Source organism: Carcharhinus amblyrhynchos, chromosome 17 (genome assembly GCF_965287045.1).
Source record: "Carcharhinus amblyrhynchos chromosome 17, sCarAmb.v2.hapA, whole genome shotgun sequence".
NCBI classification, from domain to species: domain Eukaryota; kingdom Metazoa; phylum Chordata; class Chondrichthyes; order Carcharhiniformes; family Carcharhinidae; genus Carcharhinus; species Carcharhinus amblyrhynchos.
Window position 1 is genome coordinate 5,671,222 of NC_137340.1, and position 24,901 is coordinate 5,696,122.

A 24,901-nucleotide genomic window follows, 5' to 3' on the forward strand; every position below is an offset into this window, starting at 1 on the left:
GGTTTAACTGCTTTCTCCACACCTGGACAGTCATTATGGCGCCATGTGATAATGTAAAAATGGTTGACAGTGAATTGGCAGCTTTTACATTTCTCAAATTTTATTAAATTGACTTCACAGAAGTTAATGGAAATAAACAAAAACTTCTGCTTTTCAAATTTCATTTCTTCTGAAGTCAGTGGTTCCAAACTGCTTATATCTTCTCAAGTTCCCTTCTGCTGCTGAGCAGAACACCTGTTCTTTTTAAACTTGCTGTTCTCTGCCTTTTCCAACACTGTGACTGCCCCCCTTCATCAATTCCTTTAATCAGCTTCCACCTCCCCTCTGGGGTTTCATTCTAGTAGATACTCATTCCTTTCCCACTAATCTAAGCAAGTGTTGCAGAGACTAAAAGGGGAGGAAGGTGAACCAGTTAAGAAAGAGAATTTCTGATCGACAAGGGAATTAAGGGTTATGGGGAGAAAGCGGGTAAGTGGAACTGATCCACTTCAGATCAGCCATGATCTCATTGAATGGTGGGGCAGGCTCGAAGGGCTAGATGGCCTACTCCTGCTCCTATTTCTTATGTTCTTATGTTCTCAAGAGAAGAAAAAAGGGGATTAAAAACAAGAAATGCTGGAAAAATTCAGAGGTTTGGCAGCATCTGGAGAGAGAAATTGAGTTAACTTTCTGATTTTGTCCAACCAGCTCTGAAGATGTTGGACTCAAAACGTTAACCCTATAGATGCTGCCAGACCCGCTGAGTATTTCCAACACTTTGTCCCTATTTCTGGTTTCCAACATTTGGAGTATTTTGCTATTATTAAGAAAAAAGGGAAAGTGAAAGGGTCTGCAAGGAACAACAGAAGTGATGAAGAAACATACAAGCGGACAAGAGATAAAAGATGAAACAAGTAAATAGTTAAGATGGTGAAGTGTGGATAAAGGAGGAGGTATGGAAACAAAACAGCTGAAGGAGGCAGCAAGCGAGTGTAATAGAAATGTCAAGCCAGAGAAATAGGTGAGGCAACAAGCAAAAGAAACTTGAAGGATGAATGAGCAAACAGTACAGAGGAGATCACAAGGAAAAAAAACAAGAGACAATTTTCAAAAACAGAAGTGAAAAATACTAAATAGAAGAAATTCAGTGAAGCAACAAAACTGGTGAAGGGGAACTAAAGATAAACACAACTGAGAAAGCGTGGATCAAACAGGAAGAGGCTATATTTTCCTCTGAATTGACTTGTAAAAGTACCCTCAGCCAGACAGGCCTACGAGACTAGACAGGCCCACAAGGTCAGAAGGAGGCTGTTTTCTGGGATCCAACTCAAAACAAATTAAATGCTTGGATTTGGGCCAAAAAAATCAGGAAGGTTAGGTTATCCTTCACATTTCCTGTAAGTGTGCTCTTCACTGGAGAAGTGCTGTTCTCTCCCACCCCACTCTTTTCAGTTTTATTCCTCCACTGAAACCACATTAGGCGAGTTAACAGGGCTTCCTGATGTTGTTCTCCCCATTTTTTTCTAATATTTGTCCATTATATTTTTCTCCATACAGAACTAGCAACTGTTCTTAAACTGCAGGTGGATCCCCTCTTCATCTGTACAAATCACAAGTGTGCTGTTTACTTCACACCTCATGTTGATATTGTCATTATTAGCTGCTTAGTCATTGCAGCTGGCACCATTATCAGCAATTCCCTGCTTTATTGCTCGAGTTTGAAACGGTTTACAGTGTACAATGTCATGAAAATCTTTACAGAATGATTAACCCTGCAGGTCTGAAAGTCATCAACAGTTCTAGTTATTTAATACAAATGGTTAGTATAACATTTCACAAACTTTATGGCAATTCTGCATTCATTAGATCTTTGATTGCTTGATTTAAAAGTAACATTAAAGCCAACAATACAAGTTTGCATTTATATAGCAACTTTAATGGAGTTAAAATGGTCCAACATGCTTCACAGAAATGTCATGAGTCACTGATAATAGGGTGGATGACCGAAGACTTGGTCAAAGAGAAATTATTGAAGGAGAATCCCAAAGGAGGAGAGGTAGCCAGGCAGAGAGATGTAGAGAAGGAATTCCCGTGCTTTCAGCTGCCACTGGGGGAATTAATCCATGGATTCAAAAGAGGCCAGAATTGAAGGATCATAGGTATCTTTGTAGAGCTGATGGAGGTTACAGAGATAGGGAGGGGTGGGAACACTGAGGGATTTAGAAACAATCCCATAAACATTTGTATGGCGCTTGCAATTTGGATGAGTCTTAAAACCAAATTAAAAGGAAGAACAGCAAGTTAGAAAGGTTTTAAAGCCCCCTTCAGTGGGCTGAGACACAACCTGTATCAAATTCGGCCTGCAAATCAATTTACAATGTTCGGGCATGGCCTGAACCAATTAACCACCGCTTTCCCTTCTCCCAATTTGGGAAGCATCTCACCCCTCAATGGACTGGCCAAGATTGGGAATGAAATAGGCATATCAGTGCACCAACTGTATTTTTGAAACTCATTTTCTAAGCTTCCTGATCAATGTTTTGGTTAGTGCACACAGCCTTTCCTCTCTCACAAGTTCCTGCATCAATGCCTAATAGGAGAGTTGAATCAGCAACAAACGGATTCAGTTTTCGACACAGAAAATAGGAGGTCATTCAGCCCTTCGGACCTGTTCTACTGTTCATTATGATCATGGCTGATCATCCAACACAGTAACCTGATCCCGCTTTCCCCCTCATATCCTCTGATCCCTATAGCCCCAAGAGCTATATCTAACTGTTTCTTGAAAACGTTCAATGGTTATAGTCTCAACTGCTTTCTGTGGAGAATTCCACAAGCTCCAGATGAAGAAATGTCTCCTGATCTGAGTCCTAAATAATTTACCCTGTATCCTAAGACTGTGACCGCTGGTTCTGGCCTCCCCCACCATTGGGAACATCCTTCGAGCATCTGTCCTGTTCTGTTAGAATTTTACAGGTTTCTAGGAAACTTCACCCCATTCTTTTAAACTCTGGTGAATGTGATCCTAACTGACTCAATTTCTCCTGATACGTCAGTCCTGCTTTCCCAAGAATCAGTCTGCTAAACCTTTGCTGCACTCTCTCCACAGATAAGGAGATCAAACTTCATACAATATTCCAGGTGCGATCGCACTAAGGTCTTGTATAAGCAGAGCAAGACATCTCTGCTCCTATATTCTAATCCTCTTGCAGTGAAGGCCAACATATCATTTGCTGCCTTCACCGCCTGCTCCATCTGCGTGCTTACCCTCAGTGACTAGTGTACAAGGACACCCAGGTGTTGTTGCATATTCTTCCCTCTGTCTTCCTGTTTTTGATACCAAATGGTGAATAACTTCACATTCACCCACAATATACTGCATGTGTCATGCACTGACCACTCACTCTACTTGCCCAAATCACACCGAATCCTCAGTGTGCACCCTTCTTACAGATCACTCTCCCATCCAATTCTTTCAACTGCAAATCTGGAGATATTACATCTAATTCCTTCACCTGCATTGTGAATAGCTGGGCTCCTAGCATTGATCCCTGAGTACCTCACCAGTCACTTGGACCCATTTATTCCCACACTGTTCCTCGTCTGCCAGTTTTTCATACATGGAAAATAGGAGTAGGTCATTCAGCCCTTTGAGCCTAATCTGCCATTATGATCATGTCTGATCCATGGCTTTCATCCGTCTCATTACACTATCCCCAATCACGTGCTTTAATTTTACACACTAGTCTCTTAATCTCTCATGTGAAAAGTCGTCCAAATAAATCACATCCATTGGATCCCCTTCAACTCCACTAGCTACACCCTCAGAATTCCAGTAGATTTGTCAAGCATTATTTCCCTCTCAGAAATCCACGCTGCCTTTCTCTGATCATGCCACTGTTTTCCAAGTGCAGTTCAATCTTTTATAATGGAAATCTAGGATGCCCCCACTACTGACATCAGGCTGACTGATCTATAATTCCCTATAATTTCTCTACACCTGCCTTTTTAAAATAGTAGAGTTACATTAGCTACCCTCCAATCTCTAGGAACAGAGTCTAAAGAATAGATCTGGAGGGATATAATTGCATCAATGGCACTGGGGAAAGCAGTGTTTAGAGTGTTCAATTATGAGAAAAGGTAGCATAAACTTAGCTTGTATTTCCTTGAGTTTAGAAGGTTGAAGGGTGTTTTAACTGAGATATTTATAATGGCAAAATGATTGAATGGAATATAGCCAAGGAAACTATTTCCTCTGGTGGAGAATCTAGAACAAGATGGAATCATCTTCAAATCTGGTCTGTCTGCCCTACTCAGAAGTGAAAGTAGGAAGCAGATTTTCACACAAAAAGCACAGAAAACTGGAACTCAGTCCTCCAAAAGACTAGATGCCGAGGGCTTTTTTATAGTTCTGTTTGGATTTCGAATGCACAGTCTACAGTTAGTTTCTATTCAGGGATAACAAGGTGCATGTTTCTTCAGTGCGGTCAGCATGTTTGTTCGAGGTTCACAAACAGACATAAATTTAGTCATTTTTGGGTCTTTGTCCAGTTTTCAATTTTTAGAGGTGGCAATGAGCATATCTCCACATATTTTAATAAATATGTGCAGGATCCTCTTACATGAGAATATTTTAGACTTTAAGGAATGGGACTTCGTATGAGATATGGGCAACAGAGTTTTGGATAAGATGACTATATGGAGGGCAGAAGTTGGGAATTTGACAAAGAAAGCATTAGAATAAGGGTATAAGATAATGAAAGGGATGGATAGGATAGAGGTAAAGAGATTCTTCCCGCTCAGAAAGGACAACAGGACTAGAGGGCACAGCCTCAAGATAAGGGGGGGGAACAGTTTAGAACGGAGTTGAGGAGGAACTTCTTCACTCAAAGGGCGGTGAATCTCTGGAATTCTCTGCCCGTTGAAGTGGTGGAGGCTACCTCGCTAAATATATTTAAGACTCGGGTAGATAGGTTTTTGGCAGGCAAGGGAATTAAGGGTTACGGGGAGAAAGTGGGAAAGTGGAACTGATCCACTTCAGATCAGCCATGATCTTATTGAATGGCGGGACAGGCTCGAAGGGCGAGATGGCCTACTCCTGCTCCTACATCTTATGTTCTTATGTTGTGTTCTTATGTCAAACGAAGTTAGTGCAACAGCTTTGAAGTTGTTAGGATGCAGGGATACAGAACAAAGGTGGGAAACTGATTTGAGATATATGTATCAGCCACGATATAACAGAATGGTAGGAGAATTTTGAGGGGCCAAAAAGGCCAACTTTGATACCTATTCTCTTGGGTAGCGTAGCTATATTTTACAGGACATTTTCATATAAAAATGATCTCAAATTCAGGGTGCGGTTGGAGCTATGCCAGTGAAGCTGCGGCAGGGTCCATGGGGAACAATTCAAAACAGTGACAATGCCTAAATAAGCAGCAGAGCGAGAGAGAGAGAACACACCTGACAGGTCTCCAGCCATGAAAATGCATACTTCTGTAAAGTGCCAAACAAGATTCATGAAGAAGCAGCTTTTGGGCTTCTATAAAAACAGACTTAAATCACTGTTTTCAAATATAGCTACAAAGCTTTTGTTTGTTGCTATTTTCTCCTCCAGATTGTTTCTTCAGCTTACAAACAATTCCCCAAAGACAGGCCAGCAGCTTCCTTCTAGCCAGCTGTCATTCTCACTAGCTATTGAGACCACAGGAGGGGTTCAGACTGACAAACTACAACCCCACTTCTACAGCAGAAACTAAATTAACTCCCCAGCCTCAAAACTGAAACATGTTAACATTTAAGACCAAACACACAGCCCAAACTGCTGCATTCTCCAAACACCTCCAGAAGCACAGTCCAACCTGCAGCAACTTCTCCGCATGCAGCTCAACCTAACAAAACAGCTAACCACCACTTTTCCTACTCAGGAAAGTAATAAACGTCCAACTATTTTTGTTCAAATGTAGAATGATTTCAAATGTTGAATGAATCATGGGAGACAAGTGTTCACTTGTCCTATTGTGCAGCACGGTGAAGAGATATTGGAAGAGATATTAATCCTAAAGCCCTCTCAGGTGGACACAAAATATCCCACAAAATCAGCAAGTCCTCCCTGATTTTCAGGCCAATATTCATCCTTAAAGCAAGAGAAATTTGCATTTATGTACTACTTATTATGAATGTATTTGTGGGCAGAGTCACCGGTGCTGGTTTCTCTCCCACATCTTTACTTCTGGTGTGGTGTAAGGATCTATCCTTGGTCCCTGCCTGTTTCTCACCTACATGTGATGTTCTGTGACATCCTCTGGAAACTCAGTTTACACATATGCTGATGACACCATGTTCTAACATACTAGCTCTCTCAACAATTCCACTTTCTCCAAATTGTCAGATTGCTAGTTCGGCATCCAGTGCAGGCTGGGCAGAAATTTCTGACAACTAAAGCCATTGCCTCGGACGAAGGGTCATCCAGACTCAAAACATTGGCTCTATTCTCTCTCTGCAGATGCTGTCAGACCTGCTGAGGTTTTCCAGCATTTTCTGTTTTTAATTTCAGATTCCAGCACCCACAGTATGGGTGGCACGGTAGCACAGCGGTTAGCACTGTTGCTTCACAGCTCCAGGGTCCTGGATTCGATTCCCGGCTCGGGTCACTGTCTGTGTGGAGTTTGCACATTCTCCTTGTGTCTGCATGGGTTTCCTCTGGTTACTCCAGTTTCCTCCCACAGTCCAAAGATGTGCAGGTTAGGTTGATTGGCCATGCTAAGAAATTGCCCCTTAGTGTCCAGGGATATGTAGGTTAGAGGGATTAGTGGGTATGATATGTAGGGATATGGGGGTAGGATTGTGTTCAGTGCAGAATCGATGGGCCGAAGGGCCTCTTTCCGCACTGTAAGGTTCTATGATGCTATGAGTATTTTGTCTTTACCGTTTAGTTATATGCCCTAATATTGCTGTGAGACTGATTCCTGGGATGGCGGGACTGATGTATGAGGAGAGATTGGGTGGGTTAGGATTGTTTTTGCTGGAGTTCAGACGAATGAGGGGAGGATCTCATAGAGACTTATAAAATTCTTAACAGGTCTAGACAGGATAGATGCAGGAAGGATGTTCCCGATGGTGGGGGTTTCCAGAACCAGGGGTCACAGTCTGAGAATTCACAGTAGACAATTTAGGACGGAGGTGAGGAGACATTTCTTCACCCAAAGCGTGGTGAGCCTGTGGTTCATTACAAGATGCAGTTGATGTCAAAACATTGCATGTATTCAAGAGGCAGCTCGATATATCACTTGGGGCAAATGGGATCAAAGCTTACGGGGAAGAAAGCAGGGTTAGGCTATCGAGTTGAATGAGCCATGATCGTAATGAAAGGTGGAGCAAGCTCAGAGGGCCAAGTGGCCTCCTTCTGCTCCTATCTTCTGTATTTCTTTGTGTGTGTCAAATATTGCTTTATAATGCATCCGTGAAGTGCTTCCTGACATGCACGACAAAAGTCCAAGTTGTTTAGTAGTAAAACATCCCCAGGTGTTTCACAGGAGTGTTACATTAACTTCAAAAATAAAAAAACTTTGTGGGATGCTGAGACCACAAAACGCTATAGAAATACAAATTCTCTCTTTGGTATATATAAAACCGAGTTTATGCCCAATGACATTCAGCTTTGTCATTCATCTCTGATCCTGATCTTCCCAATATAAAATCAATCGATGAGCAAAAACATTCCCCAATTCAACATGACCAAAGCCACAGCAGCACCAAGATACTGTTATCCAAGTCCCAGTTTTCTCCTGGTTTCTTGGTCTGTATCATCTAAAGCTTTCAATTTTCCACCTCCAAATCTCCTACCAAACACCCCTGAAGCTTTTATCCACTTCACCACCCAATTTGAAATTCAATAATAATCCCCTTCAGAGACCTTTTGCATCCAAGTCATTCTCATGATTCTCTAACTCTTGCTGACAGTCCAGCCTCCAGCCACTGATTTCAAATTGCTCAAATTTAAAGATCCTTTCAAGCACATAGCCAAACTTGTGCAATCTTCTCAAAATTCATGACCTACTCACATCCTTCACTCTCCCAATCTCGTGTCCCACTCTTGGTGGCAAGGCTTTAGATTTATGTCTTTGCACCCTGGAACTCTCTTCCTAAAACACTCTGCTACATTCAGTCACTTCTCAAAACTCTCCCCGCCACCAGCTTGATTTCTAGCCATCTTTGTGAAGCAACTTACGATATACATTATAATTATTATAAAAGAGCAAAGTCTTTGTAAGGAATAGGAAATTACTTCAAACTCAATGTCTGCTCCCTACCATTTCCAAGAACAAGCTTTCATTTAAACAGTGCTTTTCACAAACTCAGGAACTACGGGCAGCATGGAAGCACAGTGGTTAGCACTGCTGCTTCACAGCTCCACGGTCCTGGGTTCGATTCCCAGCTCGGGTCACTGTCTGTGTGGAGTTTGCATGTTCTCCTCGTGTCTGCGTGGGTTTCCTCCCACAATCCAAAGATTGATCACAATCCAAAGGGTTAGGTTGATTGGCCATGCTAAGAAATTGCCCCTTATTGTCCAGGGATGTGTAGGTTGGAGGGATTAGTGGGTATAATATGTAGGGATATGGGGGTAGGGCCTGGGTGGGATTGTGGTTGGTGCAGACTTGATGGGCCGAAGGGCCCCTTTCTGCACTGTAGGGTTTCTATGATTTCTAGGATCTTCCAAAACACTTCACTAGCACTAAGGAACTTCTGAAGTGTACAGACTGCTGTAACATAGGAAAATTGAGCAAACAATTTATACACAATAAGCTCCTATAAAATGCAATGAGATAATTAACCAGACAATCTATTCTTTTTAAAGTTTTGATCCACAAGTAAATATTGACTTGGACACCAGGAAAATTCCTCTGCTCTTCTCTGAATAGTGTCAGGGGATTATTTGCATCCACTCAGCTGACATTGCACAGTAGTCAGTATAAATGCTTCCACCATGAGTCTAAGTATCTGATTGTTAGGAGTTTGAAACAACTCATGGAACAGAAATGTTCATCTGCGTTACTCAACCGAGCTACCAACACAATCAAAAAACACATGAAGAATGCATCCGAGCAATAAATAGCATTGTTGCGAAAATGCACAAGCCTTCAACATTTGGTATGAGTGCAATGTATGGGATCAAGGACATGCATAATTTTGTCCATATTCTTGTGAATTTTACTAGACAAGAAAAGGTACTTACATAACTAACAAGTTACAAGTGGTGGGCCTGCTTATCCATGAACTGTTCTCTTCGTACAAGTACAGCTTTTAAGATTGTCCAATGAATGTTTTCCATTCTGATACGATCTGGTTGTTTTACTGTTCAGTTTCTGGCCTTGAATTTTCTCTGCACTTGTATCCAGAGACACACATAACCAGTGCCCAAATCAAATACACTGGTTAAAATTGCAAATTTCTGAACATAAATGAACTATGCACCCAAGTATTAAACATCAAGTCTGACCTTTTGCAGCTATGTATTAATCCCATGGCTGAAAGGATTGCTTTTTTAAAAAAGTGTTTTAAGGTTTATTATTAGGTTTTTTTTTTAATAGGACAAACATAAATCACATTAAAAATTGAGAAAGCTTCCCTGATTGCAGGTGTTAAACATCCTCTACTTGATACCTATAAGTGTACTGTTGAAGGATTTGAAGTTTTGATTTTCATACTTAAAGATGAGAAATACATGGTAAAAGTTTGGTGCTTTCTTTAGATCCTGGATTGTTCGTGCTAATTTATGTCCTTGTGTGTTTCAGTGCATTGAGATTCACAGAAAATTTGAGTGTAACTGGACTTCCAGGTTACACCAGTGGAGAAAATTCCAAGCATTTCAACTGATTACCAAGTTTACCAAAAATCCCTCCTTCTCTGCTTTTAAAATTGCAACCCAGGCAGATTTCAGCAAGAAATAATAGTCAGTGTATGTTATTTTTTGGCACAGAACATGTGACACAATGTTGTATGGTTGCAAATTATACAATGATTGAGGGCAGGAAAATCTCAAACATTGAGATTTGTCAATCATGCTTTAGTTGTAACATTCTCACTTGAGTCAGAAAACCATGGGGTTCAAGCCCGACTCCAAAGATTTGAGCTAACATACTATTAAGAGAATGGGATACCTCTGTCCTTTCAAAAGATACTATGCTGTCTTGAACAGAGGAGCTCTCCCTGTGTTTATCCTGAACCATCATCACCCTAAATGGATCATCTAATTGTCACACTGTTTGTGGGAGCTTGCTGTGGACACTGCCACGTTTCTTACATGGCAACAGTGGCTATCCAGAAGGGAGGGAAAAGAAATCAAAAATTTCAAATCCCAGTTAAAAAAAAATCAGTAATACTGAGATTTCCATTTTAAGGTATAGAAGACAAGTTCAGACAAGTTTGAGCAGTACCCTTCATTTCCAAATTTTACTGGATGAGTAATTGATTAAAGGAGTGTGGGTTGGGGGGGGGGTGTGGGGGGAGTGGGTGCGTGTGGGGGGGGGGGTGTGGGGTTAGTGGGTGCGTGTGGAGGGGGGTAGTGGGTGCGTGTGGAGAGGGGGTGGTGGGGGGGGGGGGTAGTGGGTGCGTGTGGAGAGGGGGTGGTGGGGGGGGTAGTGGGTGCGTGTGGAGGGGGGTGGTGGGGGGGGTAGTGGGTGCGTGTGGAGGGGGGTGGTGGGTGTGTGTGGAGGGGGGGTGGAGGAGAGTGGGTGCGTGTGGAGGGGGGGTGGGGGGGGGGGGGGTAGTGGGTGCGTGTGGGGGGGGTGTGGGGTTAGTGGGTGCGTGTGGAGGGGGGTAGTGGGTGCGTGTGGAAGGGAGTGGGTGCGTGTGGAGAGGGGGTGGTGGGGGGGGGTAGTGGGTGCGTGTGGAGGGGGGTGGTGGGGGGAGTGGGTGCTTGTGGGGGGGGGGGGGGAGTGGGTGAAGAGGAGACACACACATATACAGACCGAGCCCTGCTCCAGCCGGCAGTCACCCCACCCTTTCCCCCTCCGCCCCCCCCCGGTGAACTCACCAGGTTCAGAGGGCTCTCCATAACGTCCATCGAGTTTCCTCCTCACTCGGCCGCATCCAGGAACCCGCGGTGGTGGTGGTAGTGGTGGGAGCGACAGCCTGGGCCTGGGCTCAGATCGGCCCGGCCGCCATCAGGCCACACTCATGGGTGGAGAGAGGGGGCTGGCTGAGTGAGGGCAGGCAGGCAGGCAGCCAGCCACCCCCGGCCGGAGGCCAGGCTACCGCTCAGCCGCCTCCCCCCCGCCCGGCCCTGACGGCAGCACCGGAACCCCTGTGACGTCAGCCCTGACCTGCGACCCCCCCTCCTCCTCTCGCGAGACCGGGCTCCCGCCACAGTCAATTATTTTCGCTCTGAATTGTCTATTTTCCTTTTCCAGCGTCGTCCAGACCTCAGAATACAATGATCACTGTCTCCTAAATGTTCCACAGTAAGAAATCTCACAACACCAGGTTAAAGTCCAACAGGTTTATTTGATAACAAACGCCACTAGCTTTCGGAGCACTGCCCCTTCATCAGGTGAGTCAGAGTTCTGATTACAAACAGGGTGTATAAAAACACAAAGTCAATTTACAGACTACTGATTAGAATGCGAGTCTTTACAGCTAATCAAGTCTTAAAAGCTGCAGACGATGTTAGTGAAGAAAGCATTAAGCACAGATTAAAGAGATGTGTATTGACTCCAGACAGGACAGTAAGTGAGATGTCGGAAGCCCAGGCAAGTCGTGGGGGTTACAGGTAATGTGACATGAACCCAAGGTCCCGGGTGAGGCCGTCCTCATGTGCGCGGAACTTGGCTATCACTTTCCGCTCGGAGACTCTGCGCTGTCATGTGTCACGAAGGCCGCCTTGGAGAATGCTTACCTGAAGACCAGAGGCCAAATGCCCGTGACCGCTGAAGTGTTCCCCAACAGGAAGAGGACACTCTTGCCTGGTGATTGTTGAGCGGTGTTCATTTACCTATTGTTGTAGCGTCTGCCCGGTCTCCCCAATGTACCATGCCTCGGGACATCTTTTCCCGCAAGCATATCAGGTAAACAATGTTGACCGAGTTGCAAGAGTATGTACTATGTACCTGGTGGATGGTGTTCTCATGTGAGATGATGCCATCCGTGTCAATGATCTGGCACGTCTTGCAGAGCTGCTGTGGCAGTGTTCTGTAGTGTTGTGGTCACTGTTCTCCTGAAGGCTGCGTAGTTTGCTGTGGGCAATGGTCTGTTTGAGGTTGTGTGGCTGTTTGAAGGCAAGAAGTGGGGATGTGGGCTGGCCTTGGCGAGATGTACGCTCATTGTTCTACTTGGCTACTTGATCTACTTGGCCCACCTCATTTCCAAGAGCCAAGTTCAACAGTGCATCCTTTCTTGTCGGAGTGGACACACACTGCTGTAGAAAATTCTCCTGAACACAGTCTAGGAACTTTTGCGCTTTACATATCCACTGTCCCAGTGGGTAATTGAAGTCTCCCATTATAACGACTCTATAATGTTTGAAATTTTCTCTGCAGATTTGTTCTTCTACATTCTGCTCACTAGTTGGCAGTCTAAACATTGCATAAAGCAATGGAATTATATCTGTTCTGTTCCTTAGCTTCAGTACCAATAAAGGTTGTTCCTTCCTGTTTTCCATTTTTAATCAAAACCTGAAGATACAAAGATCTGTTACCTACATGTCACCCAACAGACACTTGCTCATTCCCCAAAACTAAATCCTACAATGTCTTCTTTCTAGTTGGAGTGAGAATATACTGATCAAGAAAGTTCTCCTGAACACATTTCAAGAATTCCTCCCCATCCTTTCAATTTATTTTAACATTAATTATAGCATTTGATATTTGGAAAATTAAAGTTCTCTTAATATCGCCACTCTATGGTTCTTGCACAAGTCTGTGATTTCCCTGCAGATTTGCTCCTTTATCCCTCTTTCACTGCTTGAACACCCCCAGCAATGTGATCTTACCTTTTTTTGCTCCTCAACTCTCAGCAAATGGATTCAGTCCTTGCCCCTTTTAAGGATATTCTCTCTTTACACCATTATAGTGTTGTCCTTAATCACTGCTACCACCCACCTCTCTCTTTTCCTTCCCTATCTTTTCTGGACACTTTGTATCGCCCACGCCTCACCATTTTTACTCTACATTTGTGTTATGTCATATTCCCATATGGCTATTCATATTGTAGTTTACCATCTTTATCACATTTTGTATTTTTTGCATACATGTATTGTAATCATGTATTTGTATTCCTTGTATTCTTTCTTAGCCTGCTGCTATCTAATATGGTATTATTTCTTTCTATCTTACAATTCAACATTCTCTCTCCTTTATGCACCTTTTTTTTCTACTATCTTTTGATACCCACCCCTCTCTGCCAATTTAGTTTAAACCCTCCCCACTTGTGAACATCCCCACGAGTATACTGGTCCCAGTCCTGTTAAAGTGCAACCCATCACTTTTGAATTGGTGCTGCCTGCCCTAGAGTGATCTCAATGTCCAAGAATCTGAAGTTCTCTCTTCTGCACCAAGTCTCAATCCGCAATTGATCCTCCTTATCTTCCTATTCTACCTCTGGGGACCCTGGTTGTGAGAGTAATCCAGAGATTACTATCTTTGAGGTCTTACTTTTTAAGTTCGTCCCTAATGTCTGAACATCTGATCAAAGGATCTCAATACTTAGTTTCGCTATGTTGTATGTACCAAAACTTTTGGCTCACTCCTTTATCTCTGCAGAATATCTGCACCCTCTTCGTGATGTTCTTTACCTTGGCGCCACAGAGGCAATAGATTGCACGGGTCTCATGATGATAGTTCGAGAATTGCCCGTCTTCCCCCAATTTCCTCCTCTCCTATAATAACTGCAATTCTACTCCTTGCTGTTCCTTCCTGTGCAGTTCCTTGCCCATCGCTCCCTAAATCTGGAAATCTGGGCTGCATTCAGTTAATCTTAATCTATACAATTAACAATGATTAGATGATTGCCTGAGCACAAGAGATACTTACTGATGCTCATGTGGGAGTGGAGTTTGGAGCTTATAATCTTTCACTTTGTGAATAATTTTAAAACTGAGTAAAGATTGGTTTCTGGTCACCTATTTCACCAAGTGGTTGTCAGGAGTTAGTACACTCCACATCCCAAATTCTGAAAGATGTGCTGGTTAGGTGCGTTGACCCGAACAGGCGCCAGTCTGTGGCGACTAGGGGAATTACACAGTAATTTCATTGCAGTGTTAATGTAAGCCATACTTATGACCAATAAATAACCTTTACTTTAGTAACACAGTGTCATCACTGCCAGCAGTTTCCAAAGCTGAGAGTGCCATATATTCCAAAGACTTTATATTGAAATTTATTTATTGTTAACACACCCATTTCGCAAGTTTGTTAATGTTGTGATGCTGTCTGGTTCCATTTTGTATGGAGTCTGCAGGAGCCAGTTGGCTCAAGGCAACAGGAAAATCTATGATAGATGTGGATGGAGTAGCCAGAGTTCGGCCAGAGACCACAACAGCCTTTACCTGAACCCTGTCCTGCGGGATCTTGATGACACTTGACAACGATGTCATTCTGGAATGAGTGGGTATTTTGCTGTGTGAGCTTCAGCCGTAGTGGGAACCAGTAGACAGTTCTCCCAGCAGGACCTTAGCCCTGAAACAGTGCAGAATGGACCCACATGAGCTGGAAATGGGACATGTATCAGGTTCGAGAAAGGAGAAAGTGCTGTTAAAGTCATTAAAACTGAAGTCTGAATCTGGGAGTGGAGATAAGAAATACGAGGTTGCTGCCATTGTTTCAGTTATTTTAAAGGAACTGCTTGGCAACACAATGCACATTCAATGTCACTGAGAATTTGGACAAAGCTAAAACTGGTGGACCCGTGTCATCAAGACTTGTGAGCAGAGCTGAGACTCTGGAGAAGTGCTCCATGTTGTTGAGGATTACACTCATGGAACTTGGTGAAGCACAGCTCCTATCTGATGACAATTGTCAGCAAATCTGTGAAGCAAAGGAGCTGGCATTCTACCCGAGGAAGATCAGCGCTTTAATGGCATTGTGGCTGAAATTGGTGCCATATATACTGAGTGCCCGTTACATCTGTTAGAACTATCTTTGTTGTGTTTGTTACTCAATGTGTAGTTAATTTATGTTGACCATGATTTGCCTGTTAATTCAAGTTTAATTTATATTAATTTTTGTTTGATTGTTAAAATAAAAGTTATAAAAATTGAAAACTTGTAAATTGTCATTGGTAAATTTGGTTTTAGTTTGTTGATCTCCATGGGGATCATGACTATCTTTTTGTATTTTGTTGCAGGTGTCCACATTGCACCCCCAATTTGATGTCATTCACAACATTTATTAATGATCTTCTGATTTGCAAGTTCAAATGATATATGTAAATGCTGATTGCAGCACCAATATCTGTTACACTATTTCCCAACTTCTGCCAGTCCAAGTAACTACCTGTGGCCTACTCTACTTTCTGTTTTACAGCCTATTTGTTATCCATTCTGCTTTTTATCCTCTTACTTCACATGCGCCAACAATCATGCATTTGTGATGCCTTATCGAAGACCATTTAGAAGTACTGTTATATCACATCTACAGGATTTCCCTTGTCAATTCTTTCAGTTACTTGAAATCTCCCATGCATTATTTATATACTAATAGAGATATTAAACTCACTGGCAAAGTTTATTGGTACACTAGATACAGTACATTAGAAACTGAGTTGTATAGTGCACCTTTTTCAGGTGCTAATTAGCTGCTTAATAATTCAAAAGAATGGGATTGATGTAAATGCACACTGTGGGCTGGAAGTGGATAGTCTGCTATTTTGGTTTAGACGATAGTGCTGACATGATGTTTAGTGTAACAGTGACTTTGACAGCGTCAGGATCTAAAGACAGAAAATTATGCACATACATGCTCAAAGCCCAACAGAGACCAACCTGCAATGTTTGCATCCATTCTGAGAGACAACCAACTGCATCGCAAAAGTAGGCAAACTCCTCTCTATGTTGATAAATTGAACTCAGAAAAAAAACCTAGAAATTAAACAGTAGCCAGTAACTAACCTGAAGTATTATATGATGCCTTTAGATATCACTGCTGTGCAGTCACTGTTGTAATGAAAGATATGTAGCGGCCAATTTATGCACAGCAAATTTCCACAAAAACAGCAATGTGATAATAATTGGCCTGGACACTGGGAATAACTCCCTCGTTCTTCTTCAAAATAATGCCATGATTATTTTACATCTTCCTGAGACTATACACAGACGGAATTTGTATGTTTTATTACTGTTTTTGATCAATGTTATTTTTGTATCTGAGCTATTTCTATCCTGAGAGAGATTGTTCCAATTCAAATAATCCCAGCAGCAAGCTGTTTTGTAAGTTTTAAAATGAAGAAAGTTATTTGTTACCTAACACTTGCACTGGAAGCTTAAATGCAATGTCTCATCATGCAACACACATCATTGCATAAAAATTGGGTACAGATAAAGAAAGAAAATAAGCAATACAGTTATATTGTATAATTGTTTCAATTTCTCTTTGATGGCAGACTTGTAATTTCTTAGATGAGTAGAAACTTCTAGTTGAAGTAATGGTCTTCCAGGCAAAGGTTTCATGGTAAGCTTCTTGTAGTTGAATTTCCAGGAGATTGGTTCTCCAGTGAACTCGAAGTTGGAACAGGTTCTTTTTCACGGTATTGCTGTTTGTTACGTTGGCTGCTCAGATAACTGCAGCTGGTTGCTTTGCCAAAAGGAGGCAACAAAAGTGACTGATTTGCCCATGTGACCTGTTACAAGCCCAAAGTCCTTTTCCAAATGAGGTGTGTGCTCAGGTCAATAACCACCCTGTGAAACCACCATCATTTGAAACGTTAAAATTCACCCAGTCTGAGTTCAGATGAGGGACGCTCTTAATACACATAAAATAACAGGTCGACAGGCAGCCCTTCGCAGTCGTTTCCCATTCACACACACACGTTGATTTTTCAACGTTTTTTTGCCCATGGTGAACCAGAAAAATACATTCCATCCTCAAACAAAGGGATGTGTGCTTTTCTTGATTGGCTGTGAATGTCCACAGGGGCGATTCTCCTGGTCCACTGCGCTGCTTGAAGCTGGCCATGGGAGGAGGTCTGGCTGGACGTGGGGGTTGGGGGGGGGGTTGTCTGTTGGAAGTTACCGATCAGGAGGTGGTCTGGGGAAGCAATCAGAAGAGTGGTGATCAGGAGGCTGGTGTTGGGATCTCCCCACTGATAAATTACCACATTCTCAGTGGTCCACTCAGAGCGCTGATGCCAGCCTCTCGGGTGGATTCCCACCCCAAGCAAAGTCAACCACGTTAGGGACCGTGTAATACACAGAATGCTGCAGATTCATCTCACCCAAAAAGCTCCTGTGATAAGCCTGTTGGGTATTGAGGTTTTCTTTGGAGAATCGCCCCCACCCCCACCAAAATTTAATTACGATTTACTCGAGTCTCAAGACTATGTGGAGCTGATACTGCCAAAATCACATGGTTTGCAGTGGCCATTGTAACAGCAGTGTTTTTGTTCAAAATTCTTAAGTATTGCTTGAAGGTTCATTATGAGACATAACACCTTTGCTTTATGCCTCATCTGATAGCACCTGCAACAGTGCAGTACTTCTATCTGTACTACAGTGGATGATCAGCCTCGATTTAATTGATCAAATCTCTGGAGTGGGACTTGAACCCATGACGTTCTGAGGGTGCTACCGACTGAACTACAGACACTGGGGAACAGCTGAGTGCAGCCTCAGACCAGTGCATGATCAGCACTGTCAAGATCACTGTTGCATTGAACTTTGATGCCCCGATTCCTTTCAGGTTGCAGTTGGTGACATCAACAACATCTGATAGTACACAGTATATTGATGTACTAGGGAGGTCACAGAGACTCTCTTCACCAAAAAAACACATTTACTTCTCTATAATTGGTACTCAATCAATGATTCTTCCTGGAACATTCATATTGAGAGATTGAGTAGATTGGGCCTGTACTCGTTGGAGTTTAGAAGGCTGAGGGGTGATCGTATAGACACATATAAGCTAATGAAGGGGCCAGATAGGGTAGAGGTAGAGAGATTCTTTCCACTTAGAAAGGAAACCAGAACTAGAGGGCACAGTCTCAAAATAAGCGGGGGTCCGTTTAGAACAGGGTTGAGGAGGAACTTCTTCTCACAGTAGTGAATCTCTGGAATTCTCTGCCCATTGAATTGGTAGAGGCTACCTTGTTGAATATGTTTAAATCACGGGTAGACAGGTTTCTGATCGATAAGGGAATTAAGGGTTATGGGGAGCAGGTGGGTAAGTGGAACTGATCCACTTCAGATCAGCCATGATCTTACTGAATGGCGGGGCAGGCTCGAGGGGCTAGATGGCCTTCTCCTGCTCCTATTTCTTATGTTCTTATTCTGGAAAGGCATTTCAAGACTATTGTATAACTCTTGCAACCAGATTTGTGCCCATCTGATTCATGCTCCTCAACCTTGCTGTTGCCTGAGCATCACTTGCAAATTAATAAGCTCAGAAGGAGAGGATGGAGGAAGAGGCAAAGCAGAGAAAGCAACCAAAGGAACCCCTATCAGCTCAAGCTCATCAAAGAAAAGTTCAATTAAGTCAAATCTCCAATTCCCCATCCATCAACACCTCACAATAATTACAATAATAAGCTGCCTTTTCTTGCAAACATCGTCACTCTGTCTTCCTTCACTCCACAATCATTGGTCTCACCCTTACTTTAGTACAAGCATAAATATCAACACCAGATTTATGTGTGGAACAATCTGTCAAATACTGTAAGTTATGGCACATAAAATGACCATATTTTTTCAACCCCAGAAACCATGTTTTTGCATGTGTTCAGCATATAAGTTGACGCCCCATGACATGAATTGATGGTCAGCCTTAATTTTCCTCTCCGCAAATACATGATTTACTTACCAATGAGTAACTTATAACTGAACATGAATGATCAAGCATGCAAGCAAGTGTTGTGAAGGTGCGAATGTGATTAAGATGCGGCCATTCTTAATGCCAGAAGCAGATGACATCTCAAAATGGTGACCACACACACCCACACCGGAATTTTACTTTTGTACTTAATATGAGTCAACCCCTATTACTGGAGGGATTTTTCGAGGCATCAAATATCGTCTTACATGCTGTCATCCACATGTCAGCCTTTACAGTCATTTCTTTCAACTGTTCAAGGGAACAGAAGGCAAGGGAATGCACATTAAATGTTGGGATTCTGAGAAATTTGGAGGAACAGGGGACCGTGATTCACATGTCAGCAGATTGATCAGGTAGTTCGAGATGACATTTGGGATATTTTCCTTCATTACCCGAGAGTATAAGAGGAAAAAGGTTACACTAGAAGTGCCTGAAACACTAATTTAGAGCATTGTGTCTATAGTTCTGGTCAGCGCATTACAGGAAGGACGTGTTCACACTAGTGAAACTACGTAGGACATCAAGCAAGAACAACGTGGACAATAGTAGACAGTTTAAACTATGAAAGAAGTTTGAAGAGGCTGGGGTTGTTTTCTTTGGACCAAAGGAGGCAGCGGAGGTATTTAGTTGAGGTGTACAAAATTATGGGGGGGGGAAGCTAGACTAAGTGGAAATGAAGGGCTTATTTCTCTTAGTGGAGAAGAATGTGGGAGTAATTAGCAGCTAGATTAGAGGGGAGCTGAGCAGAAAGGTTTTCACCAGAGCATATTGGAATTCACTACCTAAAAGGGTGGTAGAGAGAGGAACTTTCATTGCATTTACAAAATACTTGGATATACCCCCTGAAGTCCTGTAACCCACAGGGCTACAGATCAAAAGCTGAAAAATGTGATGAGTTTGGCTATCTCAGTGGCAATTTTCCCAAAAGGAAACTAAGTGCCCAACGGGGGTGAAAAAGGAAGATTTATCCGCTTGTTTTTTAGATGCACATAGCCTGTTGAATATCTGGCAGTCTGTGCATCACAGAGTCTGCCAGGGCATTCACACTGGTAAGCAGGGAGGGGGGACATGCCGCTTGACAGATTGGCAGCAGTGTGCTAAGCTGGCCATGTGCATGCAATGATCTCCTAGTAGGCACTGGCTCCCCCTCGCTGGCCTCCCGATTGCTGCCCCCCCCCCCGATCATCAGCCTCCTCCCCAACCAGCCTTAATCACCCCCTTCCTCCCCCACCAATTACTGTGTATAGTACACAACGATATCCCTCATCCTGGTCTGGCCACATCCCCTCAAGCTCCATCCCCTCAGCGCTGACTGCTGCCTGGCTGGCAGTGCCAAGCTGGTACTGCCCAACAGCCACACTACCTGTCCCCAATCTTCTGGGGGGTGGGGTCCTCAATGGCCTCTGCTCCCACCAACAAGGCCATCACGCCTGATCCCCGTCGATGGGGACCAGCTTTCATCCTCGCTGGTGCGAACGTCCCCCGGTGGGGTGGGAAACATTAGCAAGCTCAGACAAAACCCTCCTGAGCACACTAATGATATTGAAGTTGGAATTTAAATATGGTAATTAGCCTCATGCCATTTCCCAGTGGAAGGGTGATTATGCCATAAAAAAAAGCCCAGGAAAGTCGTGACCCTGCTGACATTTCCCTAGTTGAGCACGTCCAGCATCAACATGATTGGCCGAATGGCCTCCTGTGCTGTAAATTTTTGCTTTCACTGATGGTTATCACACTACAACATCTTGCAGCCAGAATCCATCTGACTTCTCAGTGGTATTGGCTACTTTCTAATAATAGGGAGGTTATACCAAAATTGTATAAAACACCAGTTTAGGCTGCACCTAGAATATTCATACAGATAGCTTTATTTCTTGGCTGATAAAGGAAAATATCCTACTTCCTTAACCACCTTGTCTACATGTCCCCCCGCTGACATGCACCCACAATAGGCATGCAGCAAACGAGTTATTTGGGTTGCGCCAACTGAACACACAAATCAGTGAAATGAACAGGCAGCTGGCAGTACATATGCTACCTACATTCTTCCAAATGGCACACAACATTGCAAATCCCAACCCCCACCCGCTCCATTCCCCTACATGTTTTCCAATTCAATTTCTAGAACTAAGTGCTTACAATTCAGGAAAAAATCAAAGTGGAACATCCCACACACTCAAGAACAGTATTTAGTCATGGAAAATATTATATGTTAGTTAACCGCTGGACATCAAAAATAAAACTGAGTCATTTACAAACATCTTGTCATCTCTGCCAACAAATTATACTAGAGCATCCGTAACTTCTGTTCACTGATGACGTCTGTTTCTCATTTGTTAATATATCAGTCATAAAAGTTAAAAACAAATATTATGAATCTGAAACAAAAATAGTAATGTTGTTGTAAAAAAAATAGTTTTAGTAGGGGACAGTATAGTTTGAGGAATTTGTGGCTGACAGCGTATTGGAAAGCTGCCAGTGTAACACCACAGTTCAAGAAAGGCGGGAGACGGAAAGAAATAAACTAGTTAGTCTGAAATCTGTCATTGGGAAAATGCTAGAACCCATTATTAAGGAGCTGGTAGCATGACATTTAGACAGTCATGATACAAGCAGGCAGAGGCAGCATGGTTTGGTGGAAGGGAAATTGTGTTTGATGAATTTATTGAGGATGTAACAAGACGAACCATTAGAAGTAGTGTATTTTGATTTCCAAATGTGATAAGATGTCACATAAAAAGGTCAAGGTAAGAGCTGTTGGTGTTGAGAGTGATATATTAGCATGGCTAGAGGACTGGATAACCAACGGGAAACAGAGAGTTGGGATAAATGGGTCATTTTCAGGTTGGCAATTGTAACTAGTGTATTGCTGCCGGGATCAGTGCTGGAGCCTCAACCATTTACAATCTATATTAATGACTCGGATGAAGGGACAGACTTTGTAGCCAAAATTGCTGATGGTACAAAGATAGATAGGAATGCTAGTTGTGAGAAGGACAAAAAGCAGCTGCAAAGGCATATAGAAAGGGTCGATGAATGGGCAAAACATTGGCAGATGGAATGTGGGAAAATGTGAGGTTGTTAATTTGTTGGGAAGAAGAGAAATGTTGAAGATTATTTGAATGGAGGAAGACTGTACAATGTGACATCACAAAGAGCCCTGGGTGTCATAAGAACATAAGAAATAGGAGCAGGAGTAGGCCATCTAGCCCTTCGAGCCTGCCCCGCCATTCAATAAGATCATGGCTGATCTGTCGTGGCTTAGTTCCACATTCCCGCCCTCTCCCCATAACCCTTAATCCCCTCTCTTATCAAAAACCCATCAACCCACATCTTAAAAATATTTAGCGAGGCAGCCTCCACCACCTCAACGGGCAGAGAATTCCAGAGATTCACTACCCTTTGAGTGAAGAAGTTCTTCCTCAACTCCGTTCTAAACTGCTCCCCCTTTATCTTGAAGCTGTGCCCCCTAGTCCTACTGTCCTTTCTGAGCGGGAAGAGTCTCTCCACCTCTATCCTATCCATCCCATTCATCATCTTATATGTCTCAATGAGATCTCCCCTCATTCTTCTAAACTCTAACGAGTACAAGCCTAGTTTATTCAGCCTCTCCTCATAGCTCAACCTCCTCAACTCCGGCATCAGCCTAGTAAACCTCCTCTGCACTCCCTCCAAGGCCAAAATATCCTTGTGTAAGTACAGCGCCCAAAACTGCATACAATACTCCAGCTGCGGCCTCACCAATGCCCTATACAGCCGCAGCAAGACCTCCCTACTTTTACATTCAATCCCCCTCGCTATGAAGGCCAGCATCCCATTCGCCTTCCTGACCACCTGCTGCACCTGCAAGCTGGGTTTTTGCGACTCATGCACAAGGACCCCGAGGTCCCTCTGCACCGTCGCCTGCTGCAGTTTTTCGCCAAGTAAGTAATAATCCTTCCTACCATTATTCCTACCAAAGTGGACCACCTCGCACTTGCCTACATTAAATTCCATTTGCCAGTTCCTGGCCCATTTGTCCAGCCTATCTAGATCCTTCTGCAGACTCTTGTGCATGAATCACAAAATGCTCGCATGCAGATACAGCAAGTAATTGGGAAGGCAGACGGAATATCGGCTATTATTGCAGCAGGGATGAAGTATAAAAGTAAGTAACTCATATTAAAACTGTACAGGGAATCGATGAGACCGCTTGTAGTGTTACAAACAGGAGAGGTAAACCACTTCTTTCTGCTCACCAATTGTCTGTAAGCAGAAGGTATTTAAAATTACATATTAAGTATCCTTCAATAAGCTCTTCAATAATCATACAATGCAGAAGGAGGCCAGTCTGTCCATTGAGCCTGCACCGACTCTCCAGCGGAACATCTTACCCCACCCTACCCCAAACATTTACCACGGCTGATCCCCTCTAATCTACACACCTTTGGACTTTCAAAAATGGCACCGCATTTTAAAGGGATGAATTGTACCATTTTGTTATGGACACCAACTCTAAGTCAGAAATGCAAGAAGTTATTCACAGGGCATTTTAAAAATATCTGGATATGTTCCTATTTTAATCTAAAGCAATTATAATGTTTTGAATTTACTCCCTCCAAAATAGAACATAGAACAAGGTGGTGTGAGTTTTGTCCTACATTATGGACCAAATGAAAACACAGCATGCTTAATGGGTTTACTATACAGAAATGATTTCAAAATAAATATAATTAAAGCTAGCAACGCGAATAGGATTACTTCTTCTTCTTGCTTTTCTTGCCACCTTCCCCTAGTTGTGCATTCTGATCTCCTCACATCCTGTGGTGTGTTTTCCCAAGCCTTCAGTTTGTGTGATCCAATTTACTAATAACTCAAAACCATCTCACATGATGGTGTGGATGGCATGGTGGTACAGTGGTTAGCACTGCTGCCTCAGAGCGCCAGGGACCAGGTTCAATTCCAGCCTTGAGTGACTGTCTATGTGCACATTCTCCTGGTGTCTGCATGGGTTTTCTCCAGGTGCTCTGGTTTCCTCCCGTACTCCAAAGATGGGCAGGTTAGGTTGATTGGCCATGATAAATTGCCCCTTAGTGTCAGGGGTATTCACAAGGTAAATACATTGGGTTACGGTATGGGCTCAATGAGCCAAATGGCCTCCCTCTGCACAGTAGGGATTCTATTCAATGATTAATTCAGAAGGTTAATTTACTTCTACTCAAACCACGGGAGAGGAGTGTTTGCAACTTTCCAATTCACTATGTATGCACACAGTAAAATGGGGGATGAGGAAAGAGTTTTACAACTATGAATCGTAACAGTACAAAAAGCATAGACCATGCTGAGGCTGAGGAAGGAGCAATACAAACTGTGATACAACAAGAAAGAATGCTGCATCTGTAAAAGTTGGTGAGAGTCATAGCTGACATACCAAATTTCCTCAGTCTTCAGAAAGTAGAGGCGCTGGTAGGCTTTCTTAACTATAGTGTCAGCACGGGGGGACCAGGACAGGTTGTTGTTGATCCGGACACCTAAAAACTTGAAGCTCTCTGCTTTGTCCCCATTGACGTGGACAGCGGCATGTCCTCCACTATGCTTTCTGAAGTTGATGACAATCTCCTCCATTTTGTTGATATTGAAGGAGAGATTATTGCTGCCGCGCCAGTTCACCGGATTCTCTGTCTCATTCCTGTACTCCGTCTCATCATTGTTTGAGATCTGATCCACTACAGTGGCGTTGTCAGCAAACTTGAAAATCGAATTGGAGGGGAACTTGGCCACATAGTCATAGGTGTACAGTTTTGGTCTCCTTAACTAAGGATGGATATGCTTGCCATAGAGGGAGTGCAATGAAGTTTTCACCAGACTGATCCCTGGAAGTGAGCCCACTATACCTTTCACTTGTGAACAGAGTAAATTGTAGCACTATG

The 24,901-nt window shown here is 43.1% G+C and overlaps 1 protein-coding gene across 2 annotated transcripts in view; it reads right to left on the bottom strand.

The window, feature by feature from the left end:
• The window catches only part of nrbf2b (nuclear receptor binding factor 2b), a 29,991-nt gene extending 18,713 nt beyond the window's left edge, over positions 1-11,278 (bottom strand). For both annotated transcript variants that reach the window (XM_080205415.1, XM_080205414.1), the window contains exon 1: positions 11,012-11,278. Coding sequence is in view for 1 of the 2 variants with exons in the window: in XM_080205414.1 (XP_080061540.1) it covers positions 11,012-11,041 (30 nt within the window). In the remaining variant the exon portion in view is untranslated. The remainder of the gene's footprint in view (positions 1-11,011) is intronic.
• Between the last annotated feature and the right edge of the window lie 13,623 nt (positions 11,279-24,901).